General features: G+C 50.8%; 5 protein-coding genes across 13 annotated transcripts in view; 2 read left to right on the forward strand and 3 right to left on the reverse strand.

Moving 5' to 3' along the window:
- The window catches only part of TJAP1 (tight junction associated protein 1), a 26,926-nt gene extending 23,504 nt beyond the window's left edge, over nucleotides 1-3,422 (forward strand). For all 6 annotated transcript variants that reach the window (XM_077161896.1, XM_077161899.1, XM_077161897.1 and 3 more), the window contains 3 exons: nucleotides 587-694; nucleotides 822-905; nucleotides 1,633-3,422. In XM_077161896.1, coding sequence (XP_077018011.1) covers nucleotides 587-694; nucleotides 822-905; nucleotides 1,633-2,733 — 1,293 coding nt within the window. In that variant the 3' untranslated portion in view covers nucleotides 2,734-3,422. The remainder of the gene's footprint in view (nucleotides 1-586; nucleotides 695-821; nucleotides 906-1,632) is intronic.
- On the reverse strand, nucleotides 2,317-7,852 carry LRRC73 (leucine rich repeat containing 73). The gene is made up of 6 exons (XM_077161905.1): nucleotides 6,347-7,852; nucleotides 5,547-5,707; nucleotides 5,120-5,242; nucleotides 4,668-4,768; nucleotides 4,307-4,529; nucleotides 2,317-4,156 (listed from the first exon to the last, which is right to left on the reverse strand). Exons 1-6 carry the CDS (start codon nucleotides 6,616-6,618, stop codon nucleotides 4,086-4,088), a joined length of 951 nt encoding a protein of 316 aa, XP_077018020.1. The 5' UTR covers nucleotides 6,619-7,852; the 3' UTR covers nucleotides 2,317-4,085.
- A 114-nt stretch (nucleotides 7,853-7,966) lies between these two features.
- Nucleotides 7,967-13,344, reverse strand: YIPF3 (Yip1 domain family member 3). The gene is made up of 9 exons (XM_077161904.1): nucleotides 13,078-13,344; nucleotides 12,248-12,445; nucleotides 11,948-12,054; nucleotides 10,347-10,392; nucleotides 10,116-10,208; nucleotides 9,830-9,961; nucleotides 9,519-9,632; nucleotides 9,198-9,321; nucleotides 7,967-9,083 (listed from the first exon to the last, which is right to left on the reverse strand). Exons 1-9 carry the CDS (start codon nucleotides 13,156-13,158, stop codon nucleotides 8,935-8,937), a joined length of 1,044 nt encoding a protein of 347 aa, XP_077018019.1. The 5' UTR covers nucleotides 13,159-13,344; the 3' UTR covers nucleotides 7,967-8,934.
- On the forward strand, nucleotides 13,087-17,334 carry POLR1C (RNA polymerase I and III subunit C). Of its 3 annotated transcripts, none has more exons than XM_077161902.1 (9): nucleotides 13,266-13,532; nucleotides 13,654-13,725; nucleotides 15,170-15,277; nucleotides 15,532-15,664; nucleotides 15,940-16,059; nucleotides 16,141-16,293; nucleotides 16,439-16,588; nucleotides 16,701-16,817; nucleotides 16,971-17,334. In XM_077161902.1, exons 1-9 carry the CDS (start codon nucleotides 13,464-13,466, stop codon nucleotides 17,087-17,089), a joined length of 1,041 nt encoding a protein of 346 aa, XP_077018017.1. In that variant the 5' UTR covers nucleotides 13,266-13,463; the 3' UTR covers nucleotides 17,090-17,334. The 3 variants fall into 3 exon arrangements, with proteins under 3 accessions (XP_077018016.1, XP_077018017.1, XP_077018018.1); XM_077161903.1 differs by adding an exon at nucleotides 14,343-14,484 and having other exon boundaries at nucleotides 13,490-13,532; nucleotides 16,701-17,334; XM_077161901.1 differs by having other exon boundaries at nucleotides 13,087-13,532; nucleotides 16,701-17,334.
- XPO5 (exportin 5) overlaps nucleotides 14,856-22,175 on the reverse strand; it is a 79,071-nt gene continuing 71,751 nt past the window's right edge. The window contains exons 26-31 of one of the 2 annotated variants that reach the window (XM_077161881.1): nucleotides 21,682-21,744; nucleotides 20,838-20,920; nucleotides 20,283-20,390; nucleotides 19,998-20,135; nucleotides 19,636-19,800; nucleotides 14,856-19,455 (exon numbers count right to left, since the gene is read on the reverse strand). In XM_077161881.1, coding sequence (XP_077017996.1) covers nucleotides 19,318-19,455; nucleotides 19,636-19,800; nucleotides 19,998-20,135; nucleotides 20,283-20,390; nucleotides 20,838-20,920; nucleotides 21,682-21,744 — 695 coding nt within the window. In that variant the 3' untranslated portion in view covers nucleotides 14,856-19,317. The remainder of the gene's footprint in view (nucleotides 19,456-19,635; nucleotides 19,801-19,997; nucleotides 20,136-20,282; nucleotides 20,391-20,837; nucleotides 20,921-21,681; nucleotides 21,745-22,175) is intronic. The other variant, XM_077161880.1, reaches the window with a different exon arrangement.

The raw sequence follows: 22,175 nt of genomic DNA on the forward strand, positions 1-22,175 counted from the left end.
TGGGGAGCTGCTCTTGGCTCAGGCAGAAGTACTGATTGATGTCACCACTGAACATTCACAGCTCCTTGGCTGCAGTGGCAGCACGCCTATCTTCAGTCCAAGAACTGGAGATCAGAAGGCCACTTTATGAGTTTGCAGCTCCCTCCCTGCTTACTTAGATAATATCACAGATGCCCCCAGCTGCCTCCCAGACCCACTCTCTCCTTCCTCTCCCAAGCCTGCTCCTGGAAATAGTTGCACACACAGGCCTCAGTCCCCAGGATTTGCCCAGTTATTGCCTATGAAGAACTAGCTTTCTTCTCTGGTGCTTAGAGCCCCTCAATCTCTATGAAGGAGTAGAAGGCCCTCATACTGCCACTGTCCTGGGCCCAGCTCATGCTCAGAAAACCCTGGCCCCTCTGCCCAGTAGCCAACTTGGAGAGCAGGAAAGGTGCTCTGGTCTCCTGTCTGTCCGTCATCTGTCTGCTCTGTCTGCCTTGGCTGCCCTAGCACCTGTGGCTTCCTTTGGGCTGGGAGGAGGCAAAAGTGGGAACAAGGACTGGTTGGGGTGTCATGGGCTGGGTTTACCATAAGTATTGTGCCTCAGATCAAGAAGGCTGAGATGGATAGGAAGACACTGGACTGGGAGATAGTGGAGCTGACCAACAAGCTGCTGGATGCCAAGAACACCATCAACAAGCTGGAGGAACTCAATGTATGTGCAGTGTCCCTGCCCTAGGGCCCACTAGCTGGGATCCTTCCTCACCTGGGGCTGGCTTTATGCAGGCCCTTCCTGCTCTCTTGGGCAGGGCCAGGTTCTGACCCAGGTTCTGTATGTGCAGGAACGGTACAGGCTGGACTGCAACCTGGCTGTGCAGCTTCTCAAGTGCAACAAGTCCCACTTCCGTAACCACAAGTTTGCTGATGTAAGTAACCTCCACCCATCCCCAACCCCATTCCAGCCTTTTCAGGACTCCTCTAATTCCAGTTTCTGCATCTCTCTCTGTCTCTCAGCCATTAACTCACCCTTACATGTTGCCTTCCCCATTCCTCCACGTTGCCTCTCAAGCTAGTCATGTCTGCCAGTGGTTGATGTCCTTTCTGTCAAGGGCTCATCACTAGGACTATGGGCTGGCCCTGTTCTGGAACAGATTGGAGAGAGGAACTAAATTTCAGAAGCCCGCAGAAAGAAGAGGCTGGCCAGAGCTATCAGCCATAGAATATCTGATCCCCTTACTCCAACGGGCAAACTCTAGACTCTGGGTCCCCAGGCCCAAGGTTGATGAGTCCTGCAGAAGGAGTGGAGGTATTTCCAAAGCTGCTAATCACTACATATGCTGCAAATTTATGTTTGGTTTGAGCAAAAGTCACCACTGAGGTGGAGAAGATAGGAGTTTGAGAGCAGGTAGACCTCAGAAGCAGATCTGGGTTCAAATCTTGGCTGTGCAGATGAAGAGCTTCACATTATTTTATCTCTCCCGACCCTCAGTTTGTGTGTGGACTGGGATATACCTTGGTGTACTTGTTACACGGGAGCTAGCATAGTGCCAAGTACACAGTGGTACTTGAGTAGCCATTATTTTTGCCTCAAGTTAGCTATCTTAGGCTGGACCATTCATGTCTCTCTTCCCTTCTCCTGTTCCTTTACTCCAGCTGCCCTGTGAGCTGCAGGATATGGTTCAAAAGCATTTGCACAGTGGTCAAGAGGCTGCCAGCCCAGACCCTCCCCCCAGCCTGGCCCCGGGGGCTGTGGTGCCCACCTCAGTCATTGCCCGGGTGTTGGAGAAGCCAGAGTCTCTATTGCTCAACTCAGCTCAGTCGGGTAGTACTGGGCACCCTTTGGCTGAGGACGTCTTTGTGCATGTGGACATGAGTGGGGAAGTCCCAGGTGACCTAGCCAGTCCCCTGGCCCCTGGCAGCCCCAGTCCCCAGCCTAATGGGGAGTGCTGCTCTCTTGGCACTACTCGGGGCTCCCCAGAGGAAGAGCTCCCCTTGCCAGCCTTTGAGAAGCTGAGTCCCTACCCTACCCCATCCCCACCACACCCCCTATATCCTGGCCGCAAGGTAATAGAGTTCTCTGAGGACAAGGTGCGGATCCCCCACAACAGCCCCCTCCCCAACTGCACTTATGCCACCCGCCAGGCCATTTCCCTGAGCTTGGTGGAGGAGGGCAGTGAATGGGCCCGCCCCAGCCCAGTCCTTAGCAGTCCTGCCTCAGCCCAGGCCTCACCCAACCACCAGGCCAACCCAGGCCCCCCAGTACTCAGCCCCCAGGCCAGCTCAGCCAGCTCTGAGGAGGACTTACTGGCCAGCTGGCAGCGGGCATTTGTGGATCGCACCCCACCACCTGCTGGTGTGGCCCAGCGCACAGCTTTCGGATGTGACATGCTCCCTGAGCTGCAGCACCATTTTGCCCTGAGCCCCACTGACGGAGATGATGAGGTTCAGGCACCTTCTTCCCCACCCAACGAAAGTGGGCTTTTGCTGCCAACAAAACCTGACTCTGGCTTTCCCAAGGAGGAGGAAGAGGAAGAGCTAAACCTGCCCATCAGCCTCGAGGAGGAACGTCAGAGCTTGCTGCCTGGTGATGGTGGCATAGAGGAGGGGCCTGGCACTTCCCACACTGAGGGCAGGGCCTGGCCACTGCCCAACTCCGGCCGCCCCCAGCGCAGCCCCAAGAGGATGGGGGTGCATCACCTGCACCGCAAGGACAGCCTGACGCAGGCCCAAGAGCAGGGCAACCTGCTCAACTAGGGTCTCTGCTTGCCTTCCTGCCATTGCTGCACTGGGACTGCAAGAAAGTCCTACCCCTGCAGCTCAGGGTCCCCAGCCTAGCCCCCTCACGCTCTCCTCCAGGCCTGCACGGCTCTATTTCCTGTGTAGGTGGGGTCCAGAGGTGGGCTACTCCAGGCCTTTCATTTGTATTGTGACTGGCACCAGTCTGCCCCATGGTTTTACATTCTTCTTGGAATATTTATCTTCCAAAAGTAACTTGCATCTGGGTCTCAAGAACTTTCTTTTGACCAGCCCAGTCCAGGTTGTGTTCATCTGTGGAGCTTAAGGTTTGTTGCATCAATGTTCATCCTCCAGCCAACTTTCATATCCATGAGTTTTGTTTGGTTTTTGCAGGGAGGTGTGGTTGGGGTTATTATCCTCCAAGTTCTGAGTTTCCCCTGCTTCCCTCTCTCCCCAAATCCTCTGTGGGAGCTGTTGCCTTCAAGGGGCTCGGCAGAGCTGGCTCTGGAGGGATGAGGGAGAGGACTGACTCAGGGTCCTCCTGGCTGTTTCCTTCCTCCCTCTGGAAAGGAGTGGAGGGTGGGGCCTGGCGTCTCTCCCAACCTTGGCTCTAGACTGTTACTCCCAGCATTGGGGAATTTTCACGTGATGACTATTTTAAAATCAAATAAAACTATTTTACTGGTATTGCCTAATTTGTCTGTTAATGACCCTCTCTCCCACTCTGTTCCCCTTACTGGAGTGTTTCCAGGGGACCCTTGTTATAATTTTTCCTAATGACTTCCCCTTGTTCCCCCCTTTCTGGGCTTCCCTGCAGAGTATCAGGTAGTGGGAGAAAGTGCACCTGTAGTAACTTTGGTGGGGGTCTAGTTTCCACTTCAAGGCAGAGTCCTGGCCAGTCCAGCTCAGGAGGTGGGCTGTTTACCTTAGTTTTGATCCCCTTGGGGCTTGTGTCAGGTGTTACCCTAGAACCCCAGGTCCTAGGTGCCAAGGCCTGGGACAGTCCTGTTTGAGGGATTTGGGGCCCGTGGATGCTGCCAGGAGCTTGAGCTGCAGGTGGCACTGCCCCCTGTGGGTACCTGGTGGTAGTTCCATTTCTTCCCCTCCTGTCAGCCCCCAGTGACCACAGCCACACGCCAGGTTGTGGAGTTCATAAAATCTTTTCCGAGCCAGCGGGCTGCAGCCAGAGCTGCCAACAAGTCCAGAGGCAATGCACTGGGTTCAGGTGCCCCTCAAGGCGCTTGCCCAGTCACAGCTTCCAGAGCCTCCCACCACACCATCAGGAGCTGCCAGAGCCCCAGACACACCCCTGGGACAAGGTGCTGTGGACACAGACAAATGTAGTGATGCGCAGACGCCCAAGTGGAGGATCACATCTCTGTCTCGGCCAACAGACTGTCCCCTAGTCCTGACGTCATTAGCACCATCTGAGAGCTGGGATCTGTGGAAGGGCAGAGGAGTGCTCAGGCCACCATTTTTTCCCCCACTGTGTACCACGAATAGGTGAGAGGTGGCCTAGTATCCCACACCCTCTCTCCTTGGTCCTGAACCTCTTCCAGGCCTGGCTCTGATCAACCCTCTGGGCTCTTACCAGTGGGGCACATCCAGGAGCTGCTGCCCCTTTGGTGGACAGCAGGCTCCCGCCCTTTCTCTTGTTCCTGGGTGTCACCAGCCCCTGCTGCCACCTCCTCTTCCTCCTCCCCCTCAGAGAGGAGATCACAAATTTGCTGCTGCAGCTCCGGGCTAATGCTGTTCTCAGCCAACACTAGGCTCCGCAAAGCTGTGGGGTAATTTTCTACCATGTCGAGCAGAGTCTGGGGCAGGAAAGAATGTGGAACGGACACTGTTACGGCAGGTACTTGGACCCCAAGCTGCCTTAGGTATTTCTGCAGACACACTGACTAATCTCCAGCTCATCCCCTGGCCCATCCCCAAACATGATGACTTCTCACCTGAGCCGACTGGTTGGTGAGTCCTGTACCCTCCAAGTCCAGGACCTCCAGGGTACGACTGGAGGCCACTGCTACAGCCAGCATCCCTGCCACATGGTCACCTTGGGAGACAGCACAAATGCACATGTTCACTTCTGTGCCTGCTAACTCTTCCTCCAGGCCAGCTTCTCCATTGCCCTGAGAACCTCAGGTCCCACTCCCAGGCCAGGAAAAGCTGACAACTGGTGGGTGATAAGGAGGGGAGGGTTGTGATTGGCCCAAGGGTGATGCCTGGTACATAAACCTACCTGCTGGTTATCTGGTCCTCCATGCAGGGTGGCTACTTTACTACCTCCCAGAAGCCCGCCCTTTTCTTTCATTTCCCAAGCATAGAGGTTACCATGACAGTAGGTCCTAGATTCTCTAGTAAGGGGGTAGGGTGGTGGGTTTGAAGAAAGTGTTTTGGGCCTCACCTAGGGGATTGTAGTCCAGGTTGAGGACGCGAACCTGGGAGCTGTGAGCCACAGCAATGGCAAGGCGGCTCCAACCCTTAGGAGTGATGCCGGGGTTGGCACTCAGCGTCAGTTCCTTCAAGCCTGGGCAGCAGCACAGAGAAAAGGCAGGGTGGGGAGAGTCAGGCTCTCCTCCAGCCCATCCCCCATCCCATCTCTGGCTGTTCCTAGTGGCTAGGAGCCGCCCACCTCAATCCTAGAGCTCCATACCTGTCTCTCATCAGCCTAGATTCCAGAGCCTCCACCCTCAATCTTTCCCTTTCCTGATTTAAAAGATCTTCTCACCCACCCTGTCAGAGATCTCAGCTCTGGGCCCTGCTGCCTTCCCTCTGTACTTAGTTTTGAATCAAGACCATGCTGGCCAAGCCCTCAGCAGGGCCTTGCTCACCAGACTTTGCCCCGTCTGGGGGGAGGAGGCCACAGATGAGGTTGATGGCTTCGTCACCGAGCATGCAGTCCCCCAGGTCCAGAGCCACAAGGGCAGGATGGAGGGCCAGGGCCGGGTTCAGCAAGGCTAGTCCAGCATCTGTCAGGGGGCTCCCATGTAAGCTGAGGGGGTGAGATGAGAGAGTGAAAGTCATTACAACCATCAGCCCTGGCTCCAGGGGGAGAGGGCACCTCCTTTCATGGGTTCCCCACCCTTTTGTGAGCCAGGGGGGTGGGGAGAACACTCAGTCACAGCAGGTGAGTGAGGCTGGCTAGAGAGAGGGAAAGAAAATTCCAGACTTTAAGGGAATACAGATAGAAAGGGAATTTTGTTTCTTTTCCCTGAGCAGGGGCTGGGATCCAAGACAGAACACCCAGAGGGGCAGAGAAGGTGGTGGACTGGGGTTCTCTGCTGGGCTGAATGTAGTGTCAGGAACCTAGCTTCGAGGAAGATATTCCCTTTTTGGGTTCCCGTGGTTAGATGGGGGACTTAGATGGGCACTGCCTTGATGGGGGTGGGGGGAGAGTATTCTTTCTCATGGGGGAGGGAGAACATGTGCAAAGTGCGGAGACAAAGTGCATACTTGGAGGGCATCCTGGAAGTATGGCCAGAGCGATATGTGTGCAAAAGAGGTGAGAAGGTAGGCTGGTAGATGGACAGGTACGAGAAGGTTTGCGGAGGAACAAGAGGTGTCAGGGGGAGTGAGTGGAGAGGTGCAGTGCCCGGGGGGGGGGGGGGCCCTTGCGAGGGGGCGCACTCACAAGAGGGACTGGATGGAGCGGTTGGTCCGCAGCGCCTCCGCCAGCTGCTTGATGCGGCTGGGGCTGGACACGACGCCCAGGTTAAGGTTGAGCTGCGCCAGAGACGTGGCCCCGGCCAGGGCCCGGCAGATGCGGCCGAAGTCGCGGTCGCAGAGGCGGCAGCCGCGCAGTGAGAGCAGACGCACGGCGTTGTCGCGCAGGCCGCGGCAGATGTCCCGCACCTCGGCACCTGACAGCGGCTCCCCGGAAATCTGGATGGAGCTGGGCAGCATCGTGCCCGCGACTGGCCCTCCTGGGCCGAGGTTTGGCGGGGCCGCGGGTGGGTCCCGGGCCGGGGCTCGGGCCGTGGACCGAACAGGGGCAGGGGCGGGGACCGAGGCGAAGGGAGAGGCGGAGAAGGGCGCCCGGGCCGGAGCCTGCGGGGTTGCGGGGGCGTCGAGGTCGCGGGCCCGGCTGAGACCCAGCGGCTCTGCGGTCGGGGAAGACAGTGCGGTCAGTGTCTGGGCGGCGGGCCCGGGCGCGTGATCCGGTGTCCCCGAAAGGCGCTGCTCCGCGCTTGTCCTAGTCCCTCGCGGCGGTAGCTCAGGGGCCTCGGTTTAAGACGCGTGGGACCGGTCCCAGCTCGGCGGCCGCATCTGCTCCTCTCTCTCTCTGGCCGGGTGCCCCCTGTGGCCCCGGGGGCTCGGCCATACGACCCTCAGGGAGAGGCCAGTGCGGGCAGGCGGCGACTAGTCGCAGCTTCAGCTCCAGCTCCAGCTCCAGCTCCCCATCCGGCTCCAGCGCCGGGGCCAGCGGCCGGTTCCCACGGCAACGGCCGCGTCATGACCGCTGGCCCCGCCCCCAGCCTGGCCTAGGCATTTCGGGCCACGAGGTTCGCAGACACCGCTTGGTTTTCAGCAAGATTTGAGCTGTGGGAACGCTGCTCTGGGTGTAGGGCGGCACGACAGACATAAGGATGGTAGCCAAGCTGAGGCCTAGGACGGATAGGGAATGGGAGGGGTGATAGATGGGGAATGGCGGCACGGTACGTTTGAGACTATTATCAGATTCTTTACCCCCATTCTCCGTCGTTCTTCATTTTTTAAAATCCAGATCCTTGGTGCTTTCACCCAGATCCGGTACACTCTTTTCCCTCGCATTTGGAAGCTCCCAGTCCCTTTAATCCGTCCCTCGCCCCGCCCACGCATGACGCGGGGCGCAGCGTACGTGGGGATTTCGACCTGTGAGGACTTCCCCGTTTGCTCGTCGCCAATAGGGTAACCTCACAGCGAAGGCTCTCAGCCGGCACGACTAGGAAGAGTCATCCAGAGCTGCCACGCACAAGGGAACCCCAAAGGGCCACCAGGGTGGGTGATCTGCAGATAGAGCCAGAGTCCTGGTGCTCCTCCTTCCCCAGATGCGTAGGGCCCTGTTGATAATCTGAGGTTAACTCTGTCCGGGTGAGATTTGGGGAGCCGAAATAAAGGGAATGGCAGCACCCGCGTCCTGGGGTGGGGAACAGTAAGATGGGTTGGACTTTGAGGAGCGAATGCTGCACAGTGTAGGCTGTGCTGTTAGAATTTCGACATCTGGTGATAGTGAGGAACTTACTTGCATAATATAGGACAAATTAAAGGCATCTCTGTTAGTCCCTTTATTAGGAAGCAAAGCTGCTTCTGAACCAGATTTACCAGAGTGAAAGATGTCAGAAAACAAACAAAAAAAATGTGTAGTGAAGGGAGGTCAAAGGCCCCATTTCTTCTATTAACCACCTGAATTCACTCAAGTGGGACAGATTATAGGGGATGGAGTGGATGGTGCTATGCTAGTTTTTTTTTTTTTTTAAAGTAAACAAGTTAGAAAGAGGAAGGACAGAGAAATGGAGCTTTGTCTCCTTTTAACCAGGGCAAAGTCAATCTTGGCTTCAAATGTGAACTCCCACAGGAAAATTATCCCCCCACCATGACCCACGTGCCTACAGGGGTTTGGTCTGGAAGTTTTTGTCTGATTGTCATTGCTCCATTGGCTTCCCAAGAGTATAGGAGAGCCCAAACTTAAGCTGGGTGTGCTGCTCCATCAGGCTTGTAGTTCTTATGTTTGAGGCCTCCCTGCTGCTCCAGGGGGGCAGGTTCCATATTCAACCCCTGCCTTCTGTATCCTCTGGTCTACTCCACCTTCACCCTACCTAGGTGAGGATATAAAGAAGAGAATATGTGACATTCCTACAGTTTTCCAGACAACTGTGTATAAGAAAACAGGTGGCAGGGAGGACCACTGGAACGATAACTGCAGTTCCAGACTTCATTCAATATTTTAATTACCAAACCTATATTTAGCAAGACAAAATGGGAGAGATAAAGAGGAAGGAAGGGGAAGGTGGTGAGGGGACCTCAGAGGAGCTGACCCACTTTCTGCAATGGCCACAGAATCCTGCAGTCCTGGTCTTGTACCTCTCAGAAGTCCCAACAGTCAGCAAGGAGGTACTTAAATAGCTACAGCTTGTGGCAGCTGCAGACCTCAAAGAGGCACATGTCACCAGCACTATCCTTTCACCGTCCTCTACTCTGCAGCATGGGGGAGAGGGGACCAATTGAGGATTTCAGGTCAGATCAATGTGACTGAAGGGTCACCACAATAGCCTTGGCTGTGGCATTGAGCACGGTGGCAGGAAGCCTAGCAACAGGGAGTGCAGCAGGGATGTCTCTGGGAACTCTCTGCATAGGGAGGATGTTGGGGCCCTCCAGTGTGTCCAGGATTCCTGAAAAGAAGGGGGATGGAAGGTGAGTGAGAGTCGGCTAGACCCAGCCTACAGGCTATTGGCCCTGCCCGAGGTACCTCCCCCACCTCCCCTTCAGGCTCTTTTGCCACTTACCCTCTACCACCTTGTGGTAGGCAAAATGCAGATAGAGCAGGAAAAGCATGTGCAGGGCAGCCAGAGTGCCGCAGAGGAGCAGGCGCTGTGTGGGGCCCACAGTCCGTGACACTAATACTGCCACCTAGGGCCACAGGGATACAGCTCAGAGCCTGTTCCAAAGTGAAGGATTGGAGGCAAATACCCCACCCAGGGCAGAATCATCTTTGGACCCTTCTCTACCATTCAGAACCCTTTGTGGGGTTCAGCTCCAGTGCCAGCCTTTCTTTCCCAACTCCCCGGGAGGACAGCCCACCCCTGAAAACCTCTTGCCCAGCTTACCATGCGCAGGGTGGATAAACCACCCACCAGCAGCCAGAAGAGGTAAAAGAGGGCATGGAGGTGGATGTTGTAGGTGATGAACAGGACAATGCAGTGCCCAAAGAGGCCATAACCCTGGGAAGGAGGATAATGGAGAGGAAAACCACTCAGGCTGAGGTTGGCCTCTGGTCCTTCATAGGAACCCTGAGAAATAAAGGGTACAATGGCTGGCTCCTCCCATTCCAGGCTCTGTGGACCCAAAACAGATGGAGACCAAGGCCTACCTGCTCTCTTAAGGTTATCCCTGCTCACTGCCATGCCTGGCTCCTTACCAGCAGTGCCAGCATCTGGAGCATGGTGATCTGGGCGTTGCACAGGTAGGCGAGGAAATAAATGAAGGACGAGACGCCCAGCCAGTAGCCGAAGCAGGTGCCAATGGCTGTGCCCATCAGGGTGCCCTCCCGCTGTGGGGTGAAGGCTCTGCTTAGTCCAGGGAGGCCTCTGATCTCAGTCTCAACCAGGGCCTTCCTCAGGGGGTGCTCCTGCCTCACTCCACCATCCTGTCCTTGGGCAGCTTTCAGCCTAGTTCAGCCACCCCCCAAAGTCCTCTGTCCTTACGATAATTGTGTCAGATGTCTTCATTCCATGGAGGAGGATAGCAACCAGCGTGAAGACCAGCATAAGAGGTCCATAGAGTTCACCTGCGATTTTCTGTCAATACAGCAGCAACTCATTCAGGATGGAGGGTACCATGGCTATCCCGTTTATGGCTTCCCAGGCTTTGCCTGGTGGCCTTACCCTCTGCCCTGGTGCCTCCCCTGTTTCTCAGACATGCCATCTCTTATTCACCTGGGGGAAGCTGACCATCTTGATAGGGATCATGGACTCCAAAAGCCTGGGAGAGAAGAGAGGAGACATAAAAGCAGAGGCAGAACTGAGTTGTGAGGTTCTGGAAGGGAAGTCCTGAGTCTTACCTAAAGGATATGCTGGATGATAGGAGGAGAGTGTAGTAAAGACAGACAGGGAATGGGAAAATCACCTCCTTGCCCTTTAAAATATTCCCAGGAAGGACAACCTCTGATACTGTGCTGACTGAAGCAGTTGCAATATGGAGAACTCAGCCCAGATGGGCTTTGGGAGAGGGCCTGACAATTTAGCTATTTGACCTATTCCCCTTATCAGACAAACAGGCCTTAACAGAGAATACCCAGAATTCAGGGCTGCATTAGTGAAGCCCTGGGAAAGGAAAGGTGTAACTTAGGAAACCAGCATGCATCCTGCCTCCTCTTGCTTGCTATTTCTTTAGCACGATTGAACATTTTCTTGAAAGCTACATTAGAAGTGGTAAGGAAACTCCAGGCAGAAAGAATAAAAGTACAAGATACTTCCCCACTCTCTTCTTAAGTGGTTAGCCCCTAATAATACTTTGGATTTTAGTTAGATTTACTTTCTCTGGAAAACCTGCCCTGGCTCATCCCCCAGCCCACCCTGGGTCAGGTTTTCCTCCTGAAAACCTGGTTTCCTAAGTTACACCTTTCCTTTCCCAGGGCTTCACTAATGCAGCCCTGAATTCTGGGTATTCTCTGTTAAGGCAGGTGTCCCACACGGCTGCCTATTTTCACTACACTTGAGGGCAAGGCTCCCATCTACCTTCACCACCGACTTAGGCACAGCTAGTATGGTGCCTGGCACAGAGAAAATGTTCAGTAGACATTTGCTGAGTGGTCTGGGTATCTGATAAGCATTGGTTAAGTAAAAATATGAACAAAGAACCAAATCAAGATTAAATTCAGTTCTTTAATAGTCATTCAGCTGCTATGCAATGATATTCCAGTTCAGAGACTATTCTGGCGCTGGGAATAAAAAGATAAACAAGACAGAGTCTGCTCTGGAGGGATTGGGTTCTCTGGGTAGACAAACCGAGGAATAAGAAATACACAATGCTGAAGTGCTGTCACATAGAGAAAACTGCAAAATGCTCTAGGAGCAAAAAAACCAACCAACCAAACAAACAACAAAGGGGCAGGCCATGGTGGCTCAGCAGGCAGAGTTCTCGCCTGCTTTGCCAGAGACCTGGGTTCGATTCCCGGTGCCTGCCCGTGCAAAACAAAACAAAACAAAACAAAATAAACAAACAAAAAATGCTCTAGGGGTACCAGGAGAGAATAAACTGGAGTTGGGGGTTAAGGAATAGGGAACAAAGGAAGTGACACTTGAGCTAGGTTTTGAGGAAGATGAGAAGTCGGCTAGATGGAGAAAAGGAGGAAGATAATATGATATCACCATGTTGTATTGAACGGCTGGTGAGAGGTATGGTGTGGCTGGGATACAAAGTGCAATGATGCAGGGTTGTGGGGTCACGAGGGTAGGGAGCCTGACAGCTCGATATATGGGTGTAGGTTGGATGAAGGACCAGGTTAGGAGAGCAACTCTGTTAGAAGGATCCTTACCTGCTTCGCACCTGGGCAGGCTCCACATCAAAGTAGGGTCTCAGGATGTCAATGTTGGCGTACAAACTGAAGGCCCTGGAGGCTTGTCTCTTCCCTGCCTGCCACATCTAAAGCAACGAAGATGAAGGGTGGGGTTGGGGGGATGGGTACCGTGAGACTCTTGGCTCTAGGCCCTGTTACCTGTTTTCTGTTGGATTTCTACATGGTTCTACCTGGGGTAGACCTCACCAATGCCGACTCCAGAGCCCTGGCCCTGCCTAGATATACTGTTCCACCTGTTTGGGATCCAGTCTTGCTTACCTGATCAGCCACTTGCCGGCTCAGTTGTCCCTTAAAACCCTTCATGCCCAAGAATTCCCCATCCTCTTCTTCAGCAGCTGCTGCATCAGCATCTACCTCTTCCTCACGCAGACGCTGATGCAGCTCACCCATATCCTCAAAGCTGGAGCCTGAAGTGTCATCCATGTTCTCCATGTCAATCACAGCTGAGCCCCCACCCTGTGAAGACAATGGCTCCTAGAATGAATGGCCTTTCTGCTCATCCATTAAGTCCTCCTCTCTCATCCCAAAGTTTGGGGCTCTGTTCTTCCACTGCTGGGGCTATGGCTTTGAATTACTACAGATCACGCCACTTCACTGCTTCCCCTTCATTTGCTCTCAGAATGCCTGGTTCCTAGCTTTGGCTCTCTTTTCTAGCCTAGGAAACCTACCAGCTGTCTTCCATTCAAACCTTTCTCCTGCTTTCGGTATGAAACCCTCAAAGGCTCAAGACAAAACTGCACACACTATGCTTTCGGCCAGTGACAGTAATTCCTGCCCCTCCCCCGCAGTGTCTGACTCCGGCCCACTTCCTAACTTGTCTCAAAAGCGTTAGTACGCTCTTCCTAACGCCTGAGGTGGGTTAGAGACCCGAAGCCTTCCGGCTGGAGTATCTGTCTGGACCTTTCAAGACAGCACTAACCCCTCCGACTGTCTCGCCCAAGACCCACTGGAGAGAAAAAGTGTTGCAAATGGCGCAGGAGATAAAAAGGTTAGGAGCGGTTTTCCAGGCCCTGAAGGAGAGTCCTCAGGGCACTACAGGGTGGCTGCCGGCGCTAGGGCTGCTGGCATCCAGAGCTTTGGTCCATTACCTGGATGTTTTCTTCGAACCCTCCCCATTCCGGGCCAGTCCCGTTTCGGGCGCCGTTGACAGGCGCCGCTGTAGCTGCCATGTGTCTTGTGGGCTCCCGTCGCTGAAGCCCGCGCTAGCCCCGCGCCCGGAGGAGCGGGCGAAATATGGGTCCGAGGGAGGGAGATGTCAAGAAGCAACGAGAGACAGGACTAGCCGGAACGCAAAAAAGGGAGAAGCCCGGATGTTTGGCCAAATCAGACTCCCGGAAGCTAGGGACGTGGACGGAATAGGATCAGAATCTCGCGATATCTAAACCTCCAGTTGGTGGCTCGTTGTCACGGAGACGGCAAGGCTAGTAGGACGCACGCGCCAATTTACTGTCTTAGTCACGTGGTGGGTTTGAAGATGGCGGCGTCCCAGAGGGTAGAAGAAATGCGAAACCGCGTGGTTCTGGGGGAGTTCGGAGTTCGAAATGTAAGTCCTGTGGCTTTAGGCTCGGGAGGGGAGAGGGGATCAGAATAGGGATGAGTTGGTGTCGGGGATGCCTTTGGCCTCGCAGACCCTTCTCGGACAGGCTCGCCTCTCTTTGCTCTAGGTTCATACTACCGACTTCCCCGGTAACTACTCTGGTTACGATGACGCCTGGGACCAGGACAGCTTCGAGAGGGTGAGAGAGGAGTGGGAAAGTACAGGGAGGGAGAGGGATCTGATTAGGAGGTGGTTGGGGCTGTAGGTGTCCGGAGAGGGTGTGAAGGCCGGACGGTGTGAGCTAAGCCTCAGAAGTTGTCCTTGGGGCTAGAGCCAAAACGTTCATAAAACGTTTACTGAGCGTGTTTCCATCCCACCAGTGCTAGGTGCTGCGTGTACAAGGCTGAATCAGGCGCATGTTTTTTTTTTGCCCTGTTCTGTGAACAAGAAGTTGGGGAAGAGCGCGCATAAAACAAATGATTCCAGTATTGTGTGACAGTGGCGGTTGATAGCGATAAACATGGGATGGGGATTGGGTATCCTATAGAAGGACCTAATCTGGACTGGGAATGGGGACGAGGTATGAAGAGTGCCTGGAGGAGATGCATCTCAATTCAATCTTCAATGATAAGTACAAGTTGTGAACATTGACGAGAGAGGAGGTACTAATAACAGAAGCTAAATTTTGAGGTGTCTCGGCATTGTCCAAGCAGTTCAATATTGCTGTGATGTAAGGTGGGCTGGCACGAGTGATAGGCAGGACTGGAGTAAGTCTTAGGCATTGCAGGTAATAGCTTTTGAATAATTTTTATACAGATAACATCAGATTTGCAACTCACATGATTGGGAGAGAATTTGAGCAGGATGATATGGGTCAGGCAGACCTGTTGGAAGAGTTGAAAATGAAGGCATGGACTAAAACTGTGTCCATGGAAATAGAGGAAAGGGAGGATAGAAGGTAAAATTTGGGATTGATTTGATATGTGCGGTGAGGGAGGGGGAGTGTAAAATAACCTAGTTTGAAGAACTGCTTGGATGGTGGGTGTCCTCTAAGAAGAAATGGGTCTGGGGAAGGAATGATGATGCATTCATTTTCCTGCATGTGGCAATGTCTAGCAGGCTAGAAGAATATATATTTGAAATGAGATCAGAAAGTAGAGTTGATTAAAACCATGAGTGTGGGGTTGAGGTACATGGGAGACAAGAACCTGGGAAATAGTAACATAGGGGAAAGTAGAAGATAGTGAATTTAGTAAAAATCATCAGAGAAGGAAGAGAATCAAAGTTTCAAAAAGAAGGAATTTTATCAATAATGGCAAATGCAGCAGAGTCCAGTAAGGTAAAGCTTGAGTGGTGTCGACTGGAATAAGCAGTGTGGAAGTTCCAGTTCCATAAAAGAATGGCTTCTGTGAGATGATCTGGCTAGAAACCAGATTGCCGAAGGTTTTGAATAGATAAAAACAGAATTTCCAAGAAAAAAAGAAAGGATTCGGGAGAAAGGGACATGTAATGAGGGACATTTGGGCAAAGGGGAGGTTCCTGGATGAGAAGGTATTCATACTTTGAGAGAAATATCCAGAGGGGAGATGTAGAGAGAAATTGACCATACAGATAGCTGGCATCAGTTTTTCTTGCCCCTCTAGAATTTCCGTGTGGATGTGGTACAGATGGATGAAAACTCATTGGAATTTGACATGGTGGGGATTGACGCAGCCATTGCCAATGCATTTCGACGCATTCTGTTAGCTGAGGTATTGATGGGAAGGTGGCATTTGGGGGGTTGTGTGGGGAACCATGCCATCACCTCCCTTGTTGAATATATGCATCTCAAGCTGCAGCCACTCCTTGTTTTTCTTGTAGTTTTGCTGGGCATTCCTCTTGCCCATTCCTTGTAAACTGCTCATCAGACATTCTTTCAGAAGAGTTCTTTTCCTATGAGGAGGCAGGGATTGGGTGGGGAGTCTCTTGAGTGTTTGCAGATGGGTGATACTATTTCCTTGGGCAGGTACCAACCATGGCTATAGAAAAGGTCCTGGTGTACAACAACACATCCATTGTCCAGGATGAGATCCTTGCCCATCGTCTAGGGCTCATTCCCATTCATGCTGATCCCCGTCTTTTTGAATATCGGAACCAAGGTGAGGGTCTGGGAAAATAAAGTTTTGGAAACAGGGGAAGTAACTCTTTATTGAAGTTGATTTTGTAATCAAGATTGCCTGAGTTTAGATACTGGGTTGACTACTGTGTGATCTTGGGCAAGTTACTTAGCCTTTTGCAACGTTAATGTTCTCATCTGTGAAATGAAAATTGTACCTGTTTTATAAGTTCATCAGGAGGATTGAGATAGGCATTGAGTATAGTACCTGGCATGCAAATGTTCACAAGTTTTCCTCCTCCTCTTACATTTGTGCAGGAGATGAAGAAGGCACAGAGATAGATACTCTGCAGTTTCGGCTGCAAGTCAGGTGCACTCAGAATCCCCATGCTGCTAAAGATTCCTCTGATCCCAATGAACTCTATGTGAACCACAAAGGTGAGTAGTGGTAGGGTAAGGGAAAGGCTGATGTGTGCTAGTTTTAGAGGTTGAAGTCATCTAACATGCATTTTCCTCCAGTGTATACAAGGCATATGACATGGGTGCCCCTGGGAAATCAGGCTGACCTCTTTCCAGAGGGCACTATCCGACCTGTACATGATGACATCCTCATTGCCCAGCTGAGACCTGGCCAGGAGATTGACCTGCTTATGCATTGCGTCAAGGGTATTGGTGAGAACGCTAGTGGGCCACCCTATACAGGGTGGGATAGTTCAGTTGGAGTGGGGCAGAAAGCTAAAGGGCATGTACTTTTGCCATCAGTGACTTAGGAGGTGAAGAAGGGTTTCCCACAGACTCACTTTCCTCTTCCCTCTAGGCAAAGATCATGCCAAGTTTTCACCGGTAGCCACTGCCAGTTACAGGCTCCTGCCTGACATCACCCTGCTTCAGCCAGTGGAAGGGGAGGCAGCAGAGGAGCTGAAGCAGTGCTTCTCACCTGGTGTCATTGAAGTGCAGGAAATTCAAGGTATGGTATTTGGGATGCAGTTTAGGTCAGGATCTTAAGCCCTTTGAAGGTAGAGAGAAATAAAAGCTCCAGGCTCTAATAAAGTATTTATAACATTATTTGTTTTCATTAGGTAAAAAGGTGGCTAGAGTTGCCAATCCTCGATTAGATACCTTTAGCAGGGAAGTCTTCCGGAATGAGAAGCTAAAGAAGGTTGTACGGCTGGCCCGAGTTCGGGATCATTACATTTGTGAGTACTGTGGATGGGTCAAGGGAAGGAGACTGGGCATTTTCAGCTCTGCAGCTTCTTTTCAGAGTCCAGATGTGGAATTCAGCAGTAACTTGTACAGGAGCTTTAGAAAGGTAAGCCCTGTCTGGGCTAAAGTATCTCTTTGGTCTCCAGTCTCTGTAGAGTCAACAGGGGTGTTGCCACCAGATGTGCTGGTAAGTGAAGCCATCAAAGTACTGATGGGAAAGTGCCGGCGGTTCTTGGATGAACTAGATGCAGTTCAGATGGACTGAGATTTGCGTTGGACTTAACTGGGATGACTGGCTATTGATGTTCCTCAGAGGCAAGCTGAAGATTGTGGGTCCTGACCTGCCCCCATAAGACTGCTCTGCAGAGCCCAGAGTGACTGCGGGTCCTGAGTTTTTCTGGACCATTCCAGCTTTATTTCAATAAATACATTATGTTAAATGTGCCATGAATGTTACTTTTATGCCTTTGTAAGGCCTTTCATGTAAATAAATTGATGTCCAAACAGAAATCCTTTTGTTAGAACATTTCTTAATTTTTGGTCCAAAAATATGGGACCTTAGAACAGGTTTTACATTTAGCAGTTCAGAAGACTGGGCTCAGATATGACTGTAGGTCAGGGCTTACCCCCTCTAAAGCCTTCTGAGAAATGCCAAATTGAGAGCCAGACTGAATCTACACTTCATCTGTCCTCTGGATTATTGAGGGAAGTTCCTGACAGAAACCAGGTTTCATTGCTATCAATACCTATTCCTGTTGGACAGTAACTTGGGGTCAGGCCTAGCAGCCATGTGCTTAGGGACACTGTGAGAATGATAGCTGCTGCCTGATTTAGATTGGTCAAGAATAGAATTAGGTGACACCATTTCAGAGAATTAGACATGCAATTTCACTGGTCACTAACACTTGCTGGTGCCCAGTCCCCATGGCATGTGTCTAAGGAATGTGCCCTAAAATATGTCACTGATTTTAAGACTGGCTTGAAAAAAGCAGATGGGGCCCTTTCTGTATGAAATTGAGATTTTTACTTACATGCAGATGTGCTTTAGAGTTAATGTTTCTACAAAAAGTTTCTATAAACAATAGAAAACTTCTAGCATGAAGTCACAGATGTTAAAAATATTACAACACAATAAATACAACTATGCCCTCCATAGCCCCAACCACAGAGGGCTAGGCAGTTATCAAGTTTTAAGGGAATCATACTTTGAGATCGCCTTTACAATGGACAAAGAAATCCAAAGCACTACCTGGTAAGAGGAAGCAGGGGCAGCAGAGATAACATAAGATCCAAGTCCTGCTTCCTCAGCTTTGCCTCTTCCCAACCCTCACCACCAGCTAAAAGCTATAGCCTTTGTCCACTTTGGCTCCACTCAGTCCTTACTCTTCACTGAAACCCTCAGCTGAATGGACTTGATGGGAGGCCTTTGCCTTTGCAGAGCACAGGAACAGTCTGTTGTTTCTGTAGGGATTAAGTCAGCCTTAGACTAGGGTCCTGTACCCACTTTCCCTCTACTTACAGGACTTTCCAATGACCTCTAGAAAGGACCAGAGATTCAGTACAGGTTATGTTAGGAAATATTTTTCTTATTTCTTTTTTTAGGGAAATACCCCATAGGAGATGTGGCCAGGGACCTGAAAGACCGTGAGATTTTTGAAGGCACCTGGATTTAGCTAGTCCTAGGAGAGAGAGACCAGTAGCTTTGTTAGCAGCTTGTCTCAGATGTAGTATATAGTTGGTCTGGATTATCCTTGGATGCTAGTGGCATCTTGCAACCCTAGATAGGGTTATGTGGCTCTTGTGCCTGAGTGAACCCTGGAGCTAGGGAAACCACACTGAGGAGTCATTCATGAAAGGGCAAGATGTGTGAGATCTGAGGAGGAAGCTAGTGAGCACTAAAGACCCGGGCCCAGCTCTGTCCCTGGAGGTAATACCCTTAGTATTAAAACCAGAGCTTAGCAGTAGCCTCTATCATGTGACCAGATTCTTAATTAAAGCAAAGATGAGAGAACCAGCCATTCCCCATGGGGGATGGGGAATGTTCCCTGCCAGCCCAGCAGCAAGGGAGCTTGTGGAACTTACAGTGGACCAGGAGAAACTGTCATTAGTTGAGGTGAGCCCTTGCTGCGAGTTCTGCTAGCTATGCTGTTGTGTACAGCAACCCTAGTTTCACTCTGCACAGGTGGGTGGCTATATTGGGAAGAAAGGTTGCTTTGCTCCAGCTTCACTATTGGAAAAGCCAAAAGTCCAAGTAGAATGGGAGACACTTGGGACATCTAGACAGATGGTGTAAACCCTAAGACCCTTTCTTGGTATTTCAGTATAATTACTTGTTACCCCTGCAGGGGCCCACTCTCTCCAGCTCCAGACAGGATCTCTCCATCCTGACAATGGTGGAAAGTAAGTGGCAGTGGAGAGGGGCCTAGGGATTAGCTACAAAGAGGAAGAAAAGATGACAATAAAGGCCGAGGAAGGGATGCCCCAAAGCTTGATTCAAGGTTCAAAGATGGTGGCCAGGCCACCTTCCTCGTTGTCTAGCACCTCTGTCTCCAGAATTGGCTTTGTTTTTTTGAAAAGTGAAGGGAGATTCTTAATGTGTACTTCTTTTCGGAACTGTTCTCCCAAGGGTTTCTGTGGAAAACAGATGAGAAAAAAACTAATACCAGGCCCTGAACAGTAGGTTGTTTTAAACATCATCCCACCATAATGATCAAGGAGTACAGCTGTTTCTAGTCTGTACCATCCACATAGTCTCAGAAGACCACAAGGGTGGTTGGAAACACTAATGAAGGTATATTGAGGGTGGCTTACCCCAATGCAACCAGCAATGAGGCGTTTGAATTGGTCCTTCCGGCGCTTGTCAGCTGCTTTCTGCAGGGAGGGGTTCAAAAGCTTGCAGTCAAACTGGTCCAAAGAGTCTTTCTGTATTTCAGGGATCTGCTCCATCACAGCTCTTATCTCCAAGTACCTGGGGCGCTGACAAGGGGGATAAACCCACTCAGTAATAATAGACTTGAACCCTGCCATCTTCCCCAATCCCTCTCACACCCACTTCTCAGGGGCAGCACCAGCAACTTGGCAGATGCCTAGATTTAGGATAAAGCCCAACTGAATGGGAGCAGGCTGTAAGGGAGGAAGCCACAACTATCCTGCCCTGTGTGCTCTACACTCACCAGTGCCTCATATATCTGGAAGGCCAGGTGTACCAGAGAAGCCATGCACCCGTCGTGCTGCCCATGCGTCTGTAAGCCCTTCAGCACACTGGTGAAAAGCCACGTAACAGCATCTGTGAGCAGTGTCCCTGACAGCACCTGGGGAGACAGCTGTGTTCAGGGCCAAAGATGGACTCTCCAAAGGCCCCAGGGGCATATAGCACCCCAGTTCTTCCAACTGATTCAGTTAATCCTCATGACCCAAATCTTCCTTAAGGGTTGGGGAGAAAGGGTGAATAGCCATACTTGTTTGAGGAGAGGCCAGCAGAGCTGTGTGGTTGTCCTTTGGCAGGAGAGAGTGTCCTTCCAGGCCAGGGAATTGAAGGCTGTAATTAATAGTGCCGTACAAACGTCCTAAACAGGAAAGGAAAGAGGATTACAATGGGAAAATAAGCACCATTTTCTCCGATTATCTGTTCGCCTCTTCTATTTCTAATGCCAGGCAGTCAAAAAACAAGAACAAAAACAAAAACAAAAACAAAACAATCAAGAGATAAGATAAAAATCATGCAGGAAGGGGACAAAGCTCAGGGCCCGTGTGAAGCTGAACACCAGGACTCAGGGGTTTACATCAACATGGCTGTACATTTCTCTGAAAGCTACTGCCCACACTGGCATGGAAACATTCCTATAGCCTTGTGCTGTTTTCTTTGTTTTCTAGGCTTTAGGAATTAGGAACTTAACTCATATAAATGAGTTTGACCAAAAATTCTTCTGATGGCATCAAAGTGTAAAGAAAGTGGACTCTGGCTCCCCAGGTGGACAAGGAAAAAAGCATCAATCTCCTGCCTCTCCACCCACCTCATGCTTCATCAGACATTTGCCCAGCTCTGTAAGCTCTGCCATGGTTGAGGGGGTTACTTCTGTGGCCATCATCTCTTCATCTGTAGGCAGAGAATAGAATGTTAAGTTGATTTCTTTCAGAACAGAGAATATCTGTTCTAAGAGAAGCCCAAAAGCAAAGAAAAGCTGAGTATCTGGAGCTGACTGGTACCTGAATAGTACCAGTTCCCTCCTATGAAAGGGTGTAGAAGGCCCTGCCCATGGAAGATCTAGAGATGCATCTAGCTGTACATTTAGGAAAGAGCAGTAGGAAGCAAGGGATCTGCAGGAGACATGCTTAAAAAGTTGCAAATTGCTGAGGACCTGTTTACTGAACAAATACTGTGAGTACCCACTATGACAAGCACTGACTTAGTTACTAAGGATATAGTGGGAATAGGATGAAGTCACTTTCCTTATGAGAATTTATATTCTAGTCAGGGAGAAAGATAATACATAAATAAAAACATAGTGTCAGGCAGTGATAAATGCTATGAAGAAAAAGCAAAGAAGAATACAGAGTGACTGGGATTGTTATTTTTGATAAAATGGTCATGGAATATATTCTGGAGGAGGTGACCTTAGTTAGCAAAGGAATAGGCCATGCATATAGCTGGGAGGAAGTCATTCTAGGTAGAGGAAACAGCAAGTGCAAAGACTTGAGGAGGGAGTATGCTGGAAGAACATAGCATATACAATAGCTAGATGTATGACAGCTCATCTTCCTCCGTCTACTATGGAAATAATTTCTACAGAAATTGACCTGGTTATAGAAGAAAATTATAGAGTAGACCTATGAGGGCCAGGCAATAAGCTCACTTACCTTCTCCATCTGCTGGAGGAACAGTACTGTGGTCAGCACCTTTCTTTGAAACACAGCAAACCGCTAAAGCAAGAAAGTGGGGTTATTGGGCGAAGGGAGGGATTATGGGCTACCATCAGACAATAGCGTCCCCAGGCCTACTGATCCCATATTGTTGTGGGCAGGTAAGGAAAGGGGAAGGGGAGGTTACTGTCCTGGTATATAGTCAGCTTCAGTAATAGATACAGAGGCATTATGATGGCCTTGACCAGAGTCTGTTCTGGTCTACCTTTAAATTCAATTAGTTGGGGAGAATTCACAGAATTCTCTGAGAGTAAGTGATGAGGAGAGAATGCCTGATACATCCCTAGTCTACTCTGGATTCCAAATAAAAGAAATGACCAAATACCACTTTCTTCAACATTTCCAGAAAAAAATCAAAGAAAATGAACTTCGATATCCAAGAATTTGAAATTTTCCCTATTTTGAGAAAGCCAGTAAATTGTATCTAACAT

The sequence above is a fragment of the Tamandua tetradactyla genome, chromosome 5 (assembly GCF_023851605.1).
Source record: "Tamandua tetradactyla isolate mTamTet1 chromosome 5, mTamTet1.pri, whole genome shotgun sequence".
NCBI lineage: Eukaryota > Metazoa > Chordata > Mammalia > Pilosa > Myrmecophagidae > Tamandua > Tamandua tetradactyla.